Genomic DNA, 19,436 nt, shown 5'->3' with positions numbered 1-19,436 from the left:
CCAAATCTTTCTGCACTCACAACTCTGCCACACCAATTTGTAATCTATGGTCAACTCAGCCACAGCCATACTCCAGCCTCTCACCCCTTTCTACATTTTGAAGCAAATCTCAGATCTCATATTATTACCAAATGAAGTTTCAGGTCTCCCTATTGCTTAAAAAGCAGATGAAGCCATACTTTTCTTCTAGAAATAAAGCCAATTTAAAAAAATATATTATTTTTATTAACATATAATGTATTATTTGCTCCAGGGGTACAGGTCTATGAATCGTCAGGCTTACACACTTCACACCACTCACCTTATCACATACCCTCCCCAGTATCTATAACCCAACCACCTTCTCCCTACCCCCCTCCCTCCAGTAACCCTCAGTTTGTTTTGTGAGACTAAGAGGCTCTTATGGTTTGTCTCCCTCCCAATCCCATCTTGTTTCATTTCTGCCTTCTGTACCCCCAAGTCCCCCACATTGCCTCTCAAATTCCTCATATCAGGGAAATCATATAATTGTCTTTCTCTGATTGACTTATTTCGCTTAACATAATACCCTCTAGTTCCATCCACGTCGTTGCAAATGGCAAGATTTCATTTCTTTTGATGGCTGCATAGTATTCCATTATATATATGTATATATATATATATCACATCTTCTTTATCCATTCATGTTGATAAGACATCTAGGCTCTTTCCATAGTTTGGCTATTGTGGACATTGCTTAAAACCAAATTTTTAACTTATGTTTTTCTTCACTTCATAAAACTCATCCTTTTCATTTTATCTTAAGTGTTCACCTTACTATTTCCCTGCTCTTTGCCCCCCCATTCCTTTTTTTCTCCCTCATTCCCCTCTCTTTCTGTATCTAATACATCATTTGCCTATAGCCCCCCCCCCCCATTTTTTTAAAAAAGGAAATCCAGGTCTAATTTTCTCAGTCATAGATGTAGTTCTTTGATCTACCTACTTCTTTTGATTTTCAACCACTGAGAATCATTTTGCCAAAATGGCAGAATTTCCTCATTTATAGTTTCTTTGTGAGTTTGAAAGTATTTTTATTTTTTATTTTTTTAAAGATTTTATTTATTTATTTGACAGAGAGATCACAAGCAGGCAGAGAGAGAGGAGGAAGCAGGCTCCCTGCTGAGCAGAGAGCCCGATGCGGGGCTCGATCCCAGGACCCTGAGATCATGACCTGAGCCGAAGGCAGCGGCTTAACCCACTGAGCCACCCAGGCGCCCCTGAAAGTATTTTTAAAAAGTCACATAGTCCCCCAACTACCCTCCTTCTGTCCCCATAATAAAAACTGGCTATGCTAGTAGTACACTGTGAGAAAATGTAAAAGGAATCCAGTTACAGTAATAACCAAAACTAAGTATTGGATGTTATTTTAATTATACAAACTCTAAAACCTGACTGATACTGAGGACTTGTTTTTATAACATAGATAAGGCATTGAACTTTTATGTCATTGGACCTGGGCCATGTGGATGTTTTCCCACAAAGCAAGCTAGAACTGTTTTGATACCACTCATGGGTAAGAATCAAACATGTTTCTCATAGGCAGAATGTAACCAATCTTTTGGAGTGAGTGCAAATTATTTGGACATGGTGGAGGTGGATCTTGCCACCAAATGGTATGATTACAGAGTCACTGTCAAATTCTTACAGATTTTATTTGTTTTTATTTTGTTTTCTTGGTGAAAAATCAATTTGTGACTTTTCGCACTGTAACAAAACAAAAAGAACTATGACCAATTAACACAACAGTCTTTGTGTACCTTTGGAAACAGACTACGTTCCTAAACATTACAAATATATTTCTCCTCTGGGAAGTTGTGGGAAGTGGGTGTTACTCCACGCATTTCTTTCACCTACTACATTGACCTTCATACCAATAAGAAAACGTGAAAGAACTTGTAATTGTTGCTCATTGTGTTTACTTGTCTAACTTAATACTCAAGTCTTTGAGAGCAAGGGCTTGTTGCTTTCATCTCTATTTCAAAACACTAAGCTTGTAGGGTCAGACCAGTCAACAGTCAATGTGTGCCCAAAACATTTTATGAAATGAGTAAATACAGAAACTTCAGTGGGAGAACCGCTCACACAGCTCATTGAAGTTCAGGTTCATTTCGCAAGTTGGCATTTAATGCCTCTTTTATTCTTTACTCTTAGTGGTTCTCTCTCTCTCTTTTAAATTCCAGTTAGCTAACATACAGTGTTATATTAGTTTCAGGTATATAATACTCTTAGTAGTTCTTAAAAAGCATTTTTACTTTTCTTATAGTCTTAACATGATCATTTTCCTTATCATGTCCCACTACTTCAGTATTCTTAGCTTTTTTGACATGATACTAACATTTAACCAACCTCTCCTAATACTCTTAAAATTGTGTGTTCTCACTTCTATGCCTCAGTGGGGTTTGACTTACATTTTCTGATACAGTGTATTTAGGTCCACATACTACTCATGATGAAGTGAGAAGAAGTGTTTTCTCAGAAAAGCTAAAAGAACTATTTCCTGAGCTAGTGGTTTTAACTGGAGGTGAGAGATTTAAAACTTCTCCTCCTTATGGTCTTGGTAAAACAACTGTTTAGAAAAGTTGCATGTATAAATAATATTCTAGCAAATCATACACTGTTTAAGGGAGGAGAAGTATGGAGAGGGAGAGGCAGAGAAAAAGAAAGTGCTCTAACTAGACATTCATCTACATGTCTAGACATTCATTCCACATTTAAATAGAGTTTTTAGTAGCCTGTGAATACAAGAAAATTTATTACATTAAGGTAGGCTGTAGATATTTGACATGTAGCTGATATTTTCATAGTGTGAGAAATATCAAGCTGACATTATGCTTTCTCTGGGATGATTACTTCCAAATGTCAGAGAGTAGAAACTTATTCATGGGATTTCAGGGCCTTAGGATAGTGTCAATTTAAAAGACATTCACATCGACTTCTTTTTTTATTTAAACATGCTAAATGGAAGATGAAAAGCAGGTTAAGAAATCAACAGAGAAAGGAAGAGCAAAGAAGAGACCTATTGACAAGAAAAATTTAAATAGATTGATGTACTCTTACATCAATTTCACGAAACCTTAGCTGACAGCAGGCTTTGTGATTGCCTCCTAATATTTCTGACAGCTGGAGCCTTGCTGTTCATATTATTTCACTCCTATCACTTATGTTGAATTTGGGAAATTAAAAATAAGATATGAACTATTTGACTTTTTGTAGACTATCTTTAATAAATAAGGCTAATAACTGAAATTTGTATTTTAATACTGGCATTGGACTTCAAACTAAAATAAAATAACTTAGTGATATTTTAAATTAAAAATGTATTCTTTTGTTCACCAAACTCCTTAGAAGTTAATTATGAACCTACTGAATTGCTATTTTAGAAGTAACTCAAAGAAATTTTAAAAATTATTATTAAACAAATTGGCCACATCAGAGATAATTATGAGTTTAAATAAGCCTTTGTCTTTCCCAATTATGTGCACAGCAGTGCTCCTAATTACTTGGGGTCACTGAAATCCCATGGCATCCTGTGAAAAGCATTTCTCCTGCAGTCTATCTGGTTAGATTTCCTTTCTTTTTGGGGGGAAGTCAGCATCTTCTCCTTTTTAAAAACCCCTTTTTAGCAACAGTGGGAACGATGTTGAGGATGGTAACATGATTTTTGTTGTGACTTGTGTAGGTCAATGACAGGAGTCACCGTGTAGCCATCTAAGTTCTCTAATTCATCTTACAAATTTATTTCTGATACAAAGAAAAAATTGTGGAACCTCAGTGAGCTAGACAAGCTACTTCCTGGAGCTGCAGAATTTGAAATTGTTACTTAGAAAAACAAAAGGACAAGCCAAACATGCTGGCTGATAGAACTATCTCAGAGGATCATAGTAATCTTGTTCACTAAATCAAAGCTGGAACAGAATGGATTGATAATTCTCTTATCCTATTGGTGTTACTCAAATTCTTAAACTGAAGTGCTGAATTCAAGGACGATCATTCCATTATTAAAGCTTTAAGTGCCCCACTGTTTTATATGCATCGAGTATCATAAAATGAGTAATACTGAAAAGCTAGAGTTTGCTACGTTTCCACACTTGATGTACCCCTCCCAAGGCCAAGGAGTCTGGGCTGTCCCCTGTGAAGGCAGGAGACAACTGGGAAAGGTTAAGACGTTGCCAGCACCCTGGCGCATAACGACCCACAAAGTCCAGAGCCACCCCAGTGACATCCTTAGAATGGCAGGAGCTGAGGCCCTCTGCTTTTGCAGGGTTAAGAGAAACAGGTCTCAGGAATCCGACTCTGGTTCATAGTCCAGGTGCCAGGTCCAGCTCAGCATCTGGGCTCGTTATTGCCCCCCGGCCTTTTCCGGGTGTCTCACACTGCCAGAGTCACCAACAGTTTCATCCGGACAGAGTGTTTCCGGCTGACTGCAAGGTCCCCAACACCCAGCCCCATTTTGGGCCGGACCAGGGCTCACCTCCTCACTGATCACTTTCCTGCTTGTTTTTGTCTTCCTAAGCTTCGAGTTCCTTTCTTCCACTCTGCCCTCTACCCCGAGCCCAGGGCCAAGTCTGGGCGGGAATGGTGAGCGTTCAAAGCCTGGGCTAAAGTTAGGGGATTTCGGGCTTTGCTGGGAGGCCTCCTTCCTCTGTCAGAAAGCAGCGGGGGCGCTGTACGGTCGCCTCTGGCTTCCGAGAAAAGTCTCCCGGGAAAAGTCCCCCGCAAAGAGACCTAGCCTCGCGCCGGGACTCTGCAAGGAGCTTCGACCGCGCACTCCTAGGCCAGCGTCCTCGCCCCGCGCGCCGAGCCGGGGAGACACAGGGCGCCCCCCAGTGGCCGCCGGGCCGCGCCGCTCCGGGCGGGTGAGGGCGGCGGCAGCGGAAGTGGAGGGGGGGCGGCGGCGGCGGCGGCGGAGGCTGGGCGGCCATGGCAGATGCCGCGCGGGAGGAGCTCTCGGCCCTAGCCGCGATTTTCTGCGGGCCGGACGAGTGGGAAGTGCTGAGTCGCTCAGGTGACTACCCCGGCGAGGGAGGGGCCGGGCGTCCTTCTTCCCCGCCACCGGGACGGGGCTGCCTGCCCCAGGGCCCACCCTCGGGGACCAGGCTAGTGGAAGGATGGAACGCCACGCACCGGGACTGGAGATGTGTGGGAGCAGCCGGGAGAGTGAGGCGACCCCCTCCAACGTGGACTGTTGTCGGCGTGCACTCCGCCCCACAGGGGACTGAGACCTCAGCGCCCAGGCCGGTGCGGCCCGCCAGCCGGCCCCCGCCCCACCGCCACCGGCCGAGCGCCGGGCCCTGCGCGTCCGCAGAGCCCTGGCCCCGTAACGCACTCCGCCCGGCTTCCCGGGCCGCCCGTGTTGACTTCAGGTCTCACCTTGAAAAGAGGCCTGTCCTGACACCCCCAATTTAAACCCAGCTGCCCCAGATTACATTGTGTCCTTCCTAAGCTCTGTGCATTATTCCTTCAGGGGCACCCACCACAGTTTTAACTCTCTTAAGGGCATTGAGGGTGCCGAGCAGCAGGTGGGCGGGGACCCTGTCAGTTACGTAATCACAAAACTCCATGCTCCTAGGACAGTGCCAGGCATATGGTGGTTAGTAAATGTTTGTTGAATGAATGTTTGAATTGGCCCTATGCTCTATCCGAACCTTTTCTCAGTTATGTTTCCTAGTCGATTGCTCTTCTTTTGCGTTTTTCTGGCCCGCTGAAAAGTGGCTGTCAGAGGCTTTGGGCGTGTTGATCTTTCAGCCCGCATGTACCGATGCCTTGTAAACACAAGGTTTCAGAGACACAGCCCTTGTCCTCTGGGAGCTTACAGTCCAGAAGGGTTCTTTTAGCTATTTTTTTTTTAAAGATTTTATTTTATTTATTTGACAGAGAGAGATCACAAGTAGGCAGAGAGGCAGGCAGAGAGAGAGGGAAGCAGACTCCCCGCTGAGCAGAGAGCCCGATGCGGGGCTCGATCCCAGGACCCTGAGATCATGACCTGAGCCGAAGGCAGCGGCTTAACCCACTGAGCCACCCAGGCGCCCCTCTTTTAGCTATTTTTTGATGATAGTTAAAATTTATTCTGTCCCTGTCTGTGACTTCTATTAAGTAAAAACCAAAACTGCAGATTTTGAAAAAAGTGCAGTGATGCAGATAATTTTCAATTTTCACTTAGCTTTTAAATATATTATGTAAATTTTTTGGCATGGGATTTAACCTTCTGTTATGTTTCAGCAACTATTAAAGTTGCCTTTCTGACCATAAATTGGTTGACCTTTAAGAAAGTAGTCTAAAAATGTTCTGGGTGTTGGACTAAGAAAACCATCTAGGACTAAGATGGGTTTCATGGTATCATTTGGTTGGTTATTCACACAGGAAGCCAGAGCCAAGCCTTTTCATTCTTTCTTCCTTGCCATCACCTGTGGTCATGTGACCACGATTATGTTCTAGGCACTGTGAACCAATTCCGGTAATGCAGCTGCTTCCTTTTCAGTGCCTGGCCTGTCTTGTATCCTATATAGAAACTATTGTTGACAGTCCATATGAAATAATTTATTTTTAGTGTTTCCTTGTCACCCTTCTTCTGATTGGATAGCATTCATAATTCTTCATCATCTTTCTTACTGTCTCCATGTGTCTCTTTATTGATCATTACTTCTGCCTGAGGCAGCTATTACGGAGATCATCAGTTTTTCTAAATTCTTTCATGATGGCTCAGTTGAAATATCCTGGAAAAATGAACATAAGATTTCCCATCACACCTTAAAGAGGATGGAGTGGTAGTGAGCTGGGTCATGAGTACATAGATAGCTATGCATAAGATACTGCTGACCAGTCAGAGAAAACCTAAAAAAGTAAGCATTGAAAGAAAGAGAGCAGATTCTTAATAGTGAGAACACTGTGGACCCTTTATCTGCTGTTAAATTGAGCATGACTTTCAAGCCATGCCTCCTAATTAATTTAATTCAGCATTCTGGCACCAATAAGTAATTGAATTATAAAAGAATTCAGTGTAACAACTTAGGACATTTTGTTGCTGAAAGGTTCATTGGAGAATAGAACAATTGAGTGATTGAAATAAGGATGTTTGATGTCCACAACTGGGAATTAAGGGTAAGGTAAGGCCTTCTTTAATAGACCACAGTAAACACAAGTGGGCTGCTGGCTGTCATTCTCACGGTCACTGTCAGCCTGGGTTGGACGATATAAGATTGATACCAGAACATTAACACCATCAGTTCCATTCTGGCGTCCCCACAAATAATGCTGCTGCTTGTTGCCACTGGAATCAGGAGAACATTGTGGGGACACTGTGGGTGGGATTGCACTTCTGGTATGAGATTGCTCAGGAAGGGTTAGGCTCCCAACCCAGGGGTCAACTATTAAAACCATCAGATTGAAGAGGCTGACTAATTGAAATCAGTTAAGTTGGGCTAATTTATGCTGGGAATTTCAGGGGATTTAAGCACATGGCCTCTTTACAGTGGTTACCTAAGCCTACAGTAAGAGGCGTCAGGTATAACTGTCTCTTACAGGGACAAATGATGTAAACCCCCACACTGCTGTCTACTGGGGAGGGCTCTGGGTAGACCAAATCAGAAGTATTCTACCCCTCCTTGTATAGTGCAGTCTGGCCAGGTGCCAAGTTTAATGGGGTCACTTTTCATGTACCTCATACTTCAAATGAATCTTACCTGATGAGGGGTACTCTTAGCTTTTTCATAGAGAAGTTAACAGATGTTCAGGCTGGTTAAGTAACCACCAGGCACCAGAGTATATGGACCCTTAATAGAGATGGGGCTGCTGCATGAGGAAAAGAATTCTTAGCAAGGATAACACTTATGAAAGAGCAATAATGAGCACCCATAGAAAGGAGATGGGTGTCACCCAACTTATGTTCAGAGTAATTCTGTAGGGGAGTGTGTGGGCATGCGTCTGTGTGCACACTTAGCAGGTAAAATGGATACTGTTATAAATCCTCATTTTCCTGATAGTTGAGGGTCACAGATTATATTACTATAGTCAGTGCTCATTATATGTGGAGGTGTAGTTCTGGAAATTATCTTGTGGATCAGAAGCTTGTAAAATGGGAGGTATATAAGACTCAGTATCATATAATATGTTGCACAGTAGCTTCAGCGTGAATTTTTGTCTTCTGCTAACACTCATGTTCGGATTGGATTGGGCCCTCTTGCAAAATGAATCATGACTGTCACCCACTGACCCCTCTACATCTGCTCAGCTCTGTTTCCTGCTGATTGTCAGTACTGTGCTCACCTCTGCAAAATCAATTCAGCCTTGAACTTGACTTCTAAGGGATGGGATTGCCACTTTTAGCTTCACTTATTTTTAGTTTTCCTTTTGCTTTTTTTTCTGTAACCACATTTTTAAACACATAGAAAAATCCAGCCATAGCCTAAAAACAAGCACGAGTGGATGCATACTTGTAGCGAGCTGCCCGGGAGGAAGAGGAAAGAAAGCCCCGTGCAGTGAAGTGCAACAGGGGACTAGGGCCTGCTTCTTGGTTTTATGAATGACGGCTTGCTTTGAGGATATCTAAAAATTAAAGAAAAAAGGAAGCAAATAAAAGGAAAGTCAGTTGTATGTGGTTTCTTAATGGGCTCCAAATGAATCTTGAAGAATGCACCCTATTAAATTGTTTACATTTTCCAATGTCTTCTGTTATTGGACAGTATTAAGTTCCTGTCGTGTAGATGTGAAAAATGGAAATTCTTAAAAATAACACTGCTGTGGAATTTGGGGTTCAGTTCAGTTTCTCTAGTTTGATTTTCTGTTGTTTGGAGTGTGGTTAGGTATACAATTTCATGTAAGGAAGAACAAGGTCTGAAGCCTATTTTGGTTAGTGTTCTATTTATGAAATTGATACACTTATAAGGCAGAGTGACTTATTTAAAAAACAAAACAAAACTGGGGAATTTATATGTGAATTTCAACCAGAGGCAAGGCCTACATCTTTTGGTAGGTTCTTTAGATTAAAATAGTCTTGAAACTTAAGAAAATTTCAGTTTTCTAGGGCAAGTGTAAGTTTTTTAGAGCATAGGTGTTTATTGACAATGATGAGTTTGTAAGTTAACGTGTTTTTTGAGCTCAGGGAGGGACAAAGATTAGTGTTAGATTTAAAGCACGATTATTTTTTCTGTTAATCACTCTTTCTAAGCTGTTAATAGTCTTAAAGCAGATAGAGGCAACTTTGTTTTTTGTGTGTCTCTTTTCCTTTAATGAAAAAATCAGATTGACAGTACATGTGGTTATATGAAAAATCCTGACATGAGAGCCAGTTTAATTGCATGTACAAACTAAAGCAGATATGAAATGGAAAGGTAATGCACATACTTCTAGAGTTTTAGGGAGAAAATGAGTTTTTAAAAGAAGATAATTTTATTACCACATTAAATATCAGCAGAGTGGGGTCATTATTGGGCTTTTCATTTTCCTATAGAGATAACAGCATTTTGTGTAATTTTAGTTTGCAGCCCCAGTATGTGTGTATATGTTGGGGTGGGTGGGGGGAATGGGCAGAGTCACTGTCTCTGAGAAGACCAATTAGGAATAATGTTAATCCTTTCCAGTTCTTGAAAGAATCAAAGCAATTTTTCTTCTAAACATATAACTAATAATTTTATAGTTTTCTAAGGCAAAAGTAAGGATTTCTCCCATTGCTTTTTTTTTTTTTTTTTTTTTTTTTGAGAAAGAGAATGATGAGGGGGAGAGAGGGAGAGAGAAAATCCCAAATCCCAAGGAGGCTCCACACACAGCATGGAGCTCTGTTCCACCACCCCGAGATTATGACCTGATACGAAATCGAGAGCTGAATGCCCAACCAACTGAGCCACCCAGGTTCCCCTCTCCCTGTTTTCTATTTGCTGCTTAGGACCAGAAAATCCCTAAGAGAGAAAAATGAAAACTGGTAAGGATTTGAAAGGCCAGCTCAATAGCATTTTCCTACTTTCTCCCTGAACTGCCTGTTTCTGTCAGTTGGTTACCTGCACTGGGGAGGAACAGGTGGGTATACATACTTACATGGCAGGGATTGAAACACTGTGGGTTTCAGGGGTTTGATCAGAAAGGGATTCTTGCTTGAAGGGAAAAGCTTGCTTTGTGGACACAGGTACTGTATTAGTTTCTCTGTGGCTACTGTAACAAATTTCCAAAAATGTGGTGGCTTAAAATAACACCCATTTTTTTCTCTTGTCATCCTGGAAGTCAGGAGTCTGAAATCAGCTTCAGCAGACTAAAAGCAAGTGGTCAGCAGGGTTGTGTTCCCTCTGGGGGCTGGAGGGGGAGAATCCACTTCTTTGCCTTTTCCAGCTGCTAGAGCTCATTTCTTGCACCCCTTTGCTCATGGTCCTTCTCTGTCTTCAAAGTTGGTAGCATGGCATTTGACTGCAGTGATTACATTGCCTTGGACACTTGTGATTACATTTGTGATTACATTTAGGTCCCATCTCAGGATCCTTAATGCAATCACATCTGCAAAGGCCCTTTGCCATGTTCTGGCAATGAACCATTATTTAGCCTATCACAGGTAGCAAGGACTTCTGCACCTGTGAGCCCCATGGTTACAAGCTAGCGCTCAGAGCTATTTATCTGTAAAATTTAAAAGCTTCTTATAGCTTAATAATTATTTCTTGGCTATTGTCTAAAAAGAAAATTTTAGATAGTCCAGTGGTGAAGAAAATAGTTCATTTGGTTCAACCATAGTAATTCTGGTATGAGAGTACCACAGAATAAGTTCAAAGTACCATGGGAATCGTAAGACAGATTTTATAGGGGTGATGTTCATTTATGATGAAGGTATGAAGATCTTCAGAAGTTATGCCTCCCTTTGAGGGAGAAAGTAGGCTCCCTAAAGGATTTCTGGAGAATTTATTCCGTCTAATGGTCATACGTTGTCTGTAGGTGTATTTATAGTGCCCATTTCACATAGTGAAATGTACTGATGCAACTGACATTTAGGGACCCTATTTAATAATAAAATATTTAAAAAATAAGGAACTCGGTGGAAGAAAGAAGGGTTTTGAGAAACATGATGAATTGTAGAGGAATGTACTAAGGTTTGGAAAATTTTTCTTTATCCATACCCATTTTACTTAGGTAAACACATTTTAGTTGTATCATTTTTTTAAAAAAGATTTTATTTATTTATTTGACAGACAGAGATCACAAGTAGGCAGAGAGGCAGGCAGAGAGAGAGGAAGAGAAGCAGGCTCCCTGCCAAGCAGAGAGCCTGATGTGGGGCTTGATCCCAGGACTCTGGGATCATGACCTGAGCCGAAGTCAGAGGCTTTAACCCACTGAGCCACCCAGGCGCCTCTAGTTGTATCATTTTAATATGGTCTTTATAATGGTTGCTGTCTGTGTTTCTGGGTAGCGTCTTTAAATAGTAGTTCTTTGCCGCTGATACCAAAGAGTCTATTTAAACAACAGCAACGAAAACCTTTCTGTAGCAGATGTGTTTGGTCCTGTGTGAATCAACGTCTGTAACAATAGCTTTTACATAAATGGAATCAGGTGGCTAGAAAGCGACATTAATGTTCTGTTTGGTTCTTTTGGGGCGGGGCGCGGGGCGTAGCCAGGTTCCAGTTGTTGAGGCTGTTGAGCAGCAATCCAAGTATGAAAATGAGAAAGGTTTGCCTGTTTCTGTCATGAAGGAGGATGGAACAAGGGCATGTGGAGAAAGAAACAGGGGTAGAGAGAGGCAAGTTAGCTTCAAAGATATCCGTCTGCACCCAGTTCTGTTCTACTCTGCTCTTCTGATGTGTGTGCTTCTGCCCCCTGCAGAATGAATCAGCCTGACGTTTTATCAACTTTTTGAAAAGTGGGGTGAAGCGGTGTGGAACACATCAGAGGGGTGAAGTGGAGCAAATCTGAAAGGGAGCAGTGTTTCATCTCCTAGCCTGTGTGTGCCTCCCCCTCCTCCTTGCGGAGCCAGAGAGGGCTGAATTGATGTCCGCCCCATTTTAGTTCATTCTGCTACCTTCATGTTACATTGATACTAATACATTTGAAGTTGGAAAGGAGCAGGGCCGGGTAGTTACTGTTTCATGCACAGTCATCAGTTTCTCGGGCCCTGCAACTACACTGCATTACGGTGTTTGCTTTGACTTAAATCTGCCACCTGATGACCTGCCTTGGATGCACTGTGTAACTTTTAAATTAATACACTGATTTTGTGTATATGCAGCACTGTTTCTCTGCGTGTTCATGTGAGTTCATTACGAGTTTCCAGAATTAGAACTAAGTGACGGTAGAAAAAAAAAAAATCGTGTGATGAGAAAGCCTTCTGGTAAACCTGACCAGAAATGGGGCACTAGCCAATGGAAATGCCTCAGAAGCTCTGGATGCTGGGATGCAGGAATCCATGAGTATATGTGTATGGTTGAAGGAGAGAATCTGTAAATCACGGCTCTCTTGGGATTATGTGTCTCTTTGTAAAATACCTCCAGCTTTCTCATGAAACATCAATTGACATTGGAAATGAAAAATTTAACTTCTTAGTGTGCCATTCAAATTGAATTATGTATAGCTAATCATTATTTTTGGATGCTTTCCAGGGACAGAGGGGACAGTGTTCAGAATTCTCACAAAAGCTGAAGGCCTCACGGGCGCCGACGTACCTTTAGAATTGGTGTTCCATTTGCCAGTCAATTACCCTTCGTGTTTACCTGGTATCTCGGTTCACTCCGAACACCTGACCCGGGCCCAGTCAGTGACTGTGAAGGAGAAGTTACTTAAGCAAGCAGAGAACCTTTTGTCGGAACCTATGGTCCATGAGCTGGTGCTCTGGATTCAGCAGAATCTCAGGCATGTCCTCAACCAACCAGAAACTGGAAGTGGCAGTGAAAAGTGTACTTCTGCAACTGGCATGACTGTGGATGATGGACTGTGGCTAACTCTTTTGCATTTAGATCACATGAGAGCAAAGACCAAATATGTCAAAACTATTGAGAAGTGGGCTTCCGATTTAAAGCTGACAGGAAAACTGATGTTCGTGGGTAAAATAATACTGATTTTACTACAAGGAGACAGAAGCAATATCAAGGTGCCAAAAAGTTTAATGTTGAATATGAATTGGGCTATTTTCTGCTAAAATGGTGTGTCTGTGTGTTTTGTGACAATGGGACAGGTTAATCATTAAGATGTTAATGGATCTCCATTTTTTTTAAAGAATGTCTCTAACTTCTAATTACAACAACAAGCTTACAAACTTGAAGAATAAGTAGATTATATTTTTAAAAATTATTCCACATAATGAAAGGGATAGGTCCTTAAAAAAATCTCTATAGTGCATGAATTTTGTTTCTTTAGTTAGCTTTGAGCCTCAACTTTATAAAATGTGCACTAAAAGTTTGTGCATATCTGCATTCCATTCCTCAGGCACAGTGTCTGCCTGTGGGTACTGTGTAACTTTTTGGCAGTTAAAAACATATTCAGACACTTTAATTTGGCTTCTGTAATACCTGGAAAGAGGAGCTGATCCCTCCTAACCAGGATTTAGTGTTAGTGAAAGTAGCATCGTTAGGCTGTCAGCTTGTCACCTCCTACCTAACTTTTGTTTTCCACCTGACTTGTCTCAGCAGCTGCTTTCAAAATCATAATCTTCTTCAGATTCTCCAAGTTTGCACGCTCAACTCACCTAACCTATTTTATGTGGGACCAGACAAGGAAAGCTGCTTATTATATTTTAAATCTTGAAAGCACCACAAATCACTTAATAGGTTTATGCTTTCAGATGGGTTGGATCAAGAATACTTCAATTGAATTTATTCAAAACAGATTTAGTTTGCACAACCTATAATCTGAAAGATTTGTAGAATAACTACCTAGCTTTTTCAGAATGGGTGCTTATCACAATACTTATTTGGCATTTGGTTAACCAGATTAGTGCTGGGGTTATAGCATATAGATACCACAAATAATTAAAGTTGAATCAGTCTTGGTTTGAGGTCTGACCAAAGTACCAGATATTGCAAGGTGATTTATAGTATATCTATAAAACTTGACATTCTGGGTAAACTCCTGACTGACAGAATGAATACAAATTAATTTCCTTGTTCATATTTCCCTAAAAGGCTCAGATTTTTCTTTAAGCCAGCTCAGGAATGTTAGGTTAAATGCAGCTGTTTTGCAGATGTCACTCAGATTGGATCCATCAATTGATAAGTATTTATTTCATATGACTAGAACTTTGCTAATATAGAGGAATTGTACTTTTTATTTAAAGAGTTCTTTCTTTTTTATGAACTTTCCCTAAAATGCCACTTAATGTAAATATCTCTGTTAAAATTTTTAAGATTATATATCAGGATTGAGAATTACAGGTACGTATTTATAGATGCCATCCAATTTGGACTGGTAAGTGCTGTGTGCCTGTTAATTTCTTTCAGATGCAGAAGTAGCCATAACACTACCACTAGCTGGTACTGTTAATTGTGCCAGAGCACTGTGTGCCAGGGTGTCCTCTGTGCGCTTTGCACATATTAACTCTTTTAATCATCACAGCTTCCCATAAGGTAGCTACCGTTCTGCGTACCATTTTATGGAGTAGATTCCTGAGGCACAGAGGGCTTAAGTAACCAGCCTGGAATCAGATATAGGAGGCGGTGCAGTCCAGATTTAACCCTGCGTTGTTTGAAGGCCTCCTTCTACCAGCACATTCTGCTGTCTAGTATAGAAAGACAATGTAGCCCTCTTACTGCTTGATTCAGAAAGAGAGTACTCTAGGCAGGAAAATGAGCCTGCAGATGCACGGCTCCTTTAAAACTAGGACTTGGAGATTCAGAGTAAGATATGTACTTAATGTACTGATTTATCATTTAGGAGTACCTGCTTCTTCAGAAAACCTCCAAAGTAGATGTGGACTCAAGTGGAAAGAAATGCAAAGAGAAAATGATTAGTGTACTGTTTGAAACAAAAGTACAGACAGAACACAAAAGGTATAATTTAGTACTATTGCAGATGGAAAAGTAACTGAATCGATAATTATACTCTGACAAATCTAGGCATATTCATGAGTTTCTCTTGTATAATGCAGGTTTCTGGCATTTGAAGTCAAAGAATATTCATCGTTGGATGAGTTACAAAAGGAATTTGAAACTGCAGGACTTAAGAAGCTTTTCTCTGAATTTGTGCTTGGGCTGGTAAAATGAAATGGAAGACAGGAATCTTTTAGTCAGACCGCGGTGGTTTTTTGTCTTGTTTTGTTTTGTTTTGTGTTTTACAGTGGATTTTGGGAATGGTTAATTGAAATTCTCGTAAGGAAACAATTTTAAAGTTTCTCTGAAGCAAAATGATAGACACCATTCTAACTTCAGGAACAAAAGCCCATTTTGCTTATGGACTATTAAACTTTAAAAACGCCCATATATTCTAATTTTTGCCAATAAAGGCTAGGTTTAATAGATGGAATGTTATTTGAAAGATAAATATGAAATGATGGTAAATGAGCCCTTGTGATTATATAGAGGATTTGTTTGGAACTGTGCAATTTTCTAGCTAATTTTCTTGTAATTAAATGAATTTTTTTAAGGATTTCTTTTCATGTTTACATTTTTAGCATTTGGTCATGATTTTCCCCAATTCAGCTTATTATATCTATGTTTTAAGTTGGATGTTATGAAAAATATAACACTGATTTCTTTGTGCAAGTGTGTAAACTGTTAGTTTAAATACAGACCAAAGAAGTTCTATAGAACTTGACTTTTGATCACTTTATTTGGGGTCCTAGATAGCATAGTACTTATTAGTACACTAGTTAGTTATAGGACTAGGGAGTCAATTAAAATTAAAGTTAATATTATTATTTTGCGGAAGAGGGGCAGAAGAGGGAGAGAGAGAATCTTAAGCAGGCTCCATAACGTGGTGTGTGCTCTCACGACCCTAAGTTCATGACCTGAGCCGAAATCAAGAATCACATGCTTAACTGACTGAGCCACCCAGGTGCCCCTTAAAATAATTTTTGAAAAAACTTACCTTTGGGTTTTATAAGAAAAGAAATGTTTCACATTAAATGTTCTTGACTTGTTAGATGGAGGAAATGATATAGAGATACTATTTTGTATTTCTTAGGAAATCTGTTAAAATATGACAATCTTAAAATATATAATGACCTGGGACGCCTGGGTGGCTCAGTTGGTTAAGCAGCTGCCTTCGGCTCAGGTCATGATCCCAGCGTCCTGGGATCGAGTCCCACATCAGGCTCCTTGCTTGGTGGGGAGCCTGCTTCTCCCTCTGCCTCTGCGTGCCATTCTGTCTGCCTGTGCTTGCTCTCTCTCCCTCTCTCTCTGACAAATAAATAAAAAAATCTTAAAAAAAAAAAAAATATATATATATATATATATATATATATATATATATATATATATATATAATGACCTAAGGAGAGAAGAAGCCATAAAATGAAAGCTTGTATTACAATCTGTAACAAAAGCATAAGGAGGCATTTATGTTTGAGAAAAGGTATTTGTGTTCATAAAGCCAAGTGTGCTTCCAAAATAAGGGGCCAAGTGATAGAGGAAAAGGCCATGCAAATCGTTCTCACTGCAATCTGTGAAGTACAGTGATGTCATTATAAAATCATGAAATGTTGTAGCATGCAAGGTAGTGTTTCTTTCTTTTTTTTTTTAATTATTATTTTTTTGCAGGTAGTGTTTCTTGACAGTGCTGTTCTGGGACCTTGATGGTTCAATCTGATTGTCTCACTTTCAGGCATCCTTATAATTAAATTGTACCTCCTATTGATCATCTTATGGGTTTCTAATGAGAAGGGAATTTTGATTCATTTTACCTCATTCCAGGGTATTTATGATTTTTTCTTGGAGAACAGGTAAATGTAGTTTAGGTTGTTCTATGGGAACAGCAGATGGCAAGGAGAAGCTAGGCTACTGGTATGCTCAACTGAAAATAGGCTGGAAAATTTGGGGCTACTGCTTCATTTGATTTACTAAGTAAGGAGATTAAAGGTTATTGCCATCAAGGCTGTAACAGTAAAAGTAGTAGGGGGCTGGTCTGAATTTTATCACAACAGAACAGCTAGTCCTTTATTTTACTTTGATTCTTCTCTGTTCAAGTGTTTTCTGCACCATGCTTTGTGCCTCTCCCAACTTTCATCTTCAGATTTGACCCTCTACACCTAGAGAAGAACTTGAATCAGGCAAAATTGAATATTGGTAGTGACTTTCTCCAAATTAATTAAATTTCTATTTGCTAAAATTATGTTTAAAAAGTATTAGTTATGATTACTTTCTTGAATGTTTACATCTGAGTCTTTCACAAATATACACATCAGAATGCAAAACTAACCTCGACAGTATTAGAGACTTACATAAATTTATAAATTTATAAATCTCTGGATAAAAGAAAATTTAAAATTATATGCAAAAAATCTTTAAGAGTCTTTCTGATATTTTCTTACCTTTAGAGGAAGAGAATTGCTTCCATTGATTTTTTTTTAAAGATTTTATTTATTTATTTGACAGAGATCACAAGTAGACAGAGAGGCAGGCAGAGAGAGAGAGAGAGAGGAGAGAGGGAAGCAGGCTCCCTGCTGAGCAGAGAGCCCGATGCGGGACTCAATCCCAGGACCTTGGGATCATGACCTGAGCCGAAGGCAGAGGCTTTAACCCACTGAGCCACCCAGGCGCCCCCCGTCCGTTGATATTTTTACCTCAAACTCTTTATGCTTTCTTTTCAGCCCGAGGTACTTATGAAAAGATAATTAGGACTCCCGGGAGACAGAAGAGGTGAGGCCAAGGGCTGGGACCCCTGAAGGACTACACTATAAGAGTAAGACTGAAGTGTAAATAAATTAATTGTCCTAGTACTATAGCTAAACTTTGAAGATTCTGTTAGGTCCAGAAAGTCTTAAACTTTGAATTTGGATTAAAGTAGTCCATGATTCTAATGCCCCCATATCCTCCAGATCTTTGGAGAAAGATAACATTATCCTAGGCATCAAATTTTATCTATTTAAAAATTTTAATATTATTTTATTTTAAATTCAATATCCAGCAAATTTTAAATTTTAAAATTCAATATCCATCAAATAATCAGATAACTGGACTCATGAAGAGACAAGATATTATCAGCGAGAAGCAACAGAAAAAATAGACAATAGAAATAGAACCACAGGGACTCTACATGCTGGAATTATTAGACATAGATCATGGAACAGTTATGCTTAGTATATTCTAATAGACAAAAGCCAAACTTGGAACTGGTATTAGAAACCATAAAAGGTGACATGGTATATTTGTATTTGAAAAATAACAAAATAAAAAACAAATAGAAATTCTAGAACTGAAAAATAAAAGAATTAAAGAAATAGTTAATGAGTTAAAGCCCAGTTAGGAAATCAGAAACCAGCTTAGGTATTTCAAACAGTGAATTTAAAACAGGAATTGGTTAGAAGGCTGGAAGAGCAAAAAGGAGAAGGAATGGACTGGATGACAGAAAAGAAAAAGAGGGGAGGGTGATGTTCTCAGAGTTCAGAAATGGCCAAGAGTGTATTCCTGCTGCTGCACTTTAAAAACTGTTGTAATTGGTCCCAGATCTGCCCACTTGGTGCTTCCTAGACCAGAGCTAAAGGTGCTGATAGGTACTATCTCTGGTCTGTTGGAATTGCCACTTGCTACCACTACAGCAAATGCCAGCAACTATCACAGTACCCTGTGCTGCCTTCAGATCTTCCAGCAGTTCCTCCAAAATCGACCAAACCAACAGGAATCCAGCTGGCAAAGAAGTCTGGGAAATGTAGTTAGAATATCCCAACCTAGAAGAACAGTAGAATAGAGGAGGATGTGTGTGTGTGTGTGTGTGTGTGTGTGTGTGTGTGTGTGTGTGTCTGGGAAGTGAGGGGAGAGAGACCCAAGTGCCCATAAGAGGTAACCAGCACAATCTTCCTTTTAGCTATTAAGCATTCCCATATACTCCCTACCCATATTTAAATTTCTGTACAATTTTTATGCTTCCATCTATGCAGACTTAGCTATATTTTGCACAAATGAAGAGATTTTTGCCTTTTCCCTCAAAGGGGGAGAACTAAAGTCCCATCAGTTACTATTATACTCACCGGTGTTAATTCTTCTAGTTCAATCACAATTCCACAATTCCACCTGGATATTCTGTAACCTGAAGATGAAACTATAAAGTTCACCACCATCACCATCTCTTATATCTAACTTGAGGGAAGGAAGGGGAAGAACTTGAGGGAAGAGGGAAGGAAAAATAGTTAATAAATACAAAGATAAACAGAACAAACAATGAAGCAAATTTTCATGAGTACTTTGGTACTTCTATAACTGGTCATGAACCTATAGCTGGTATTTATAACTTCTTCCTCTACTCTTTGCTCTCAGTCAGCACTTCTACTGGTCAAGGCTCTCTACCTAGTATAGTGGCCAGAACTTCATTTC

General features: G+C 40.1%; 1 protein-coding gene across 3 annotated transcripts; it reads left to right on the top strand.

Annotated features, from left to right (window-relative positions):
- Nucleotides 1-1,461: 1,461 nt before the first annotated feature.
- RWDD3 (RWD domain containing 3) lies at nucleotides 1,462-15,925 on the top strand. Of its 3 annotated transcripts, none has more exons than XM_047727161.1 (4): nucleotides 1,462-1,531; nucleotides 12,579-13,066; nucleotides 14,845-14,960; nucleotides 15,059-15,925. In XM_047727161.1, exons 1-4 carry the CDS (start codon nucleotides 1,528-1,530, stop codon nucleotides 15,171-15,173), a joined length of 723 nt encoding a protein of 240 aa, XP_047583117.1. In that variant the 5' UTR covers nucleotides 1,462-1,527; the 3' UTR covers nucleotides 15,174-15,925. The 3 variants fall into 3 exon arrangements, with proteins under 3 accessions (XP_047583117.1, XP_047583116.1, XP_047583118.1); XM_047727160.1 differs by lacking the exon at nucleotides 1,462-1,531 and adding an exon at nucleotides 4,872-5,023 and having other exon boundaries at nucleotides 15,059-15,922; XM_047727162.1 differs by lacking the exons at nucleotides 1,462-1,531; nucleotides 15,059-15,925 and adding an exon at nucleotides 4,872-5,023 and having other exon boundaries at nucleotides 12,579-13,019; nucleotides 14,845-14,921.
- The last annotated feature ends 3,511 nt before the right edge of the window (nucleotides 15,926-19,436 follow it).

This window comes from Lutra lutra, chromosome 4, assembly GCF_902655055.1.
Source record: "Lutra lutra chromosome 4, mLutLut1.2, whole genome shotgun sequence".
In the NCBI taxonomy this organism is placed as follows: Eukaryota; Metazoa; Chordata; class Mammalia; order Carnivora; family Mustelidae; genus Lutra; species Lutra lutra.
The sequence above is the reverse complement of the archived record's forward strand: the minus strand, read 5'-3'. Positions and strand labels throughout refer to the sequence as shown.

Coding starts and splice junctions, on each gene's coding strand:
- RWDD3 (XM_047727160.1), top strand. CDS start 4,939: ATGGCAGATGCCGCGCGGGAGGAGCTCTCGGCCCTAGCCGCGATTTTC. Junction 13,067..14,844: donor GAGACAGAAGCAATATCAAG/GTGCCAAAAAGT, acceptor TTTATCATTTAG/GAGTACCTGCTTCTTCAGAA. Junction 14,961..15,058: donor GTACAGACAGAACACAAAAG/GTATAATTTAGT, acceptor TGTATAATGCAG/GTTTCTGGCATTTGAAGTCA.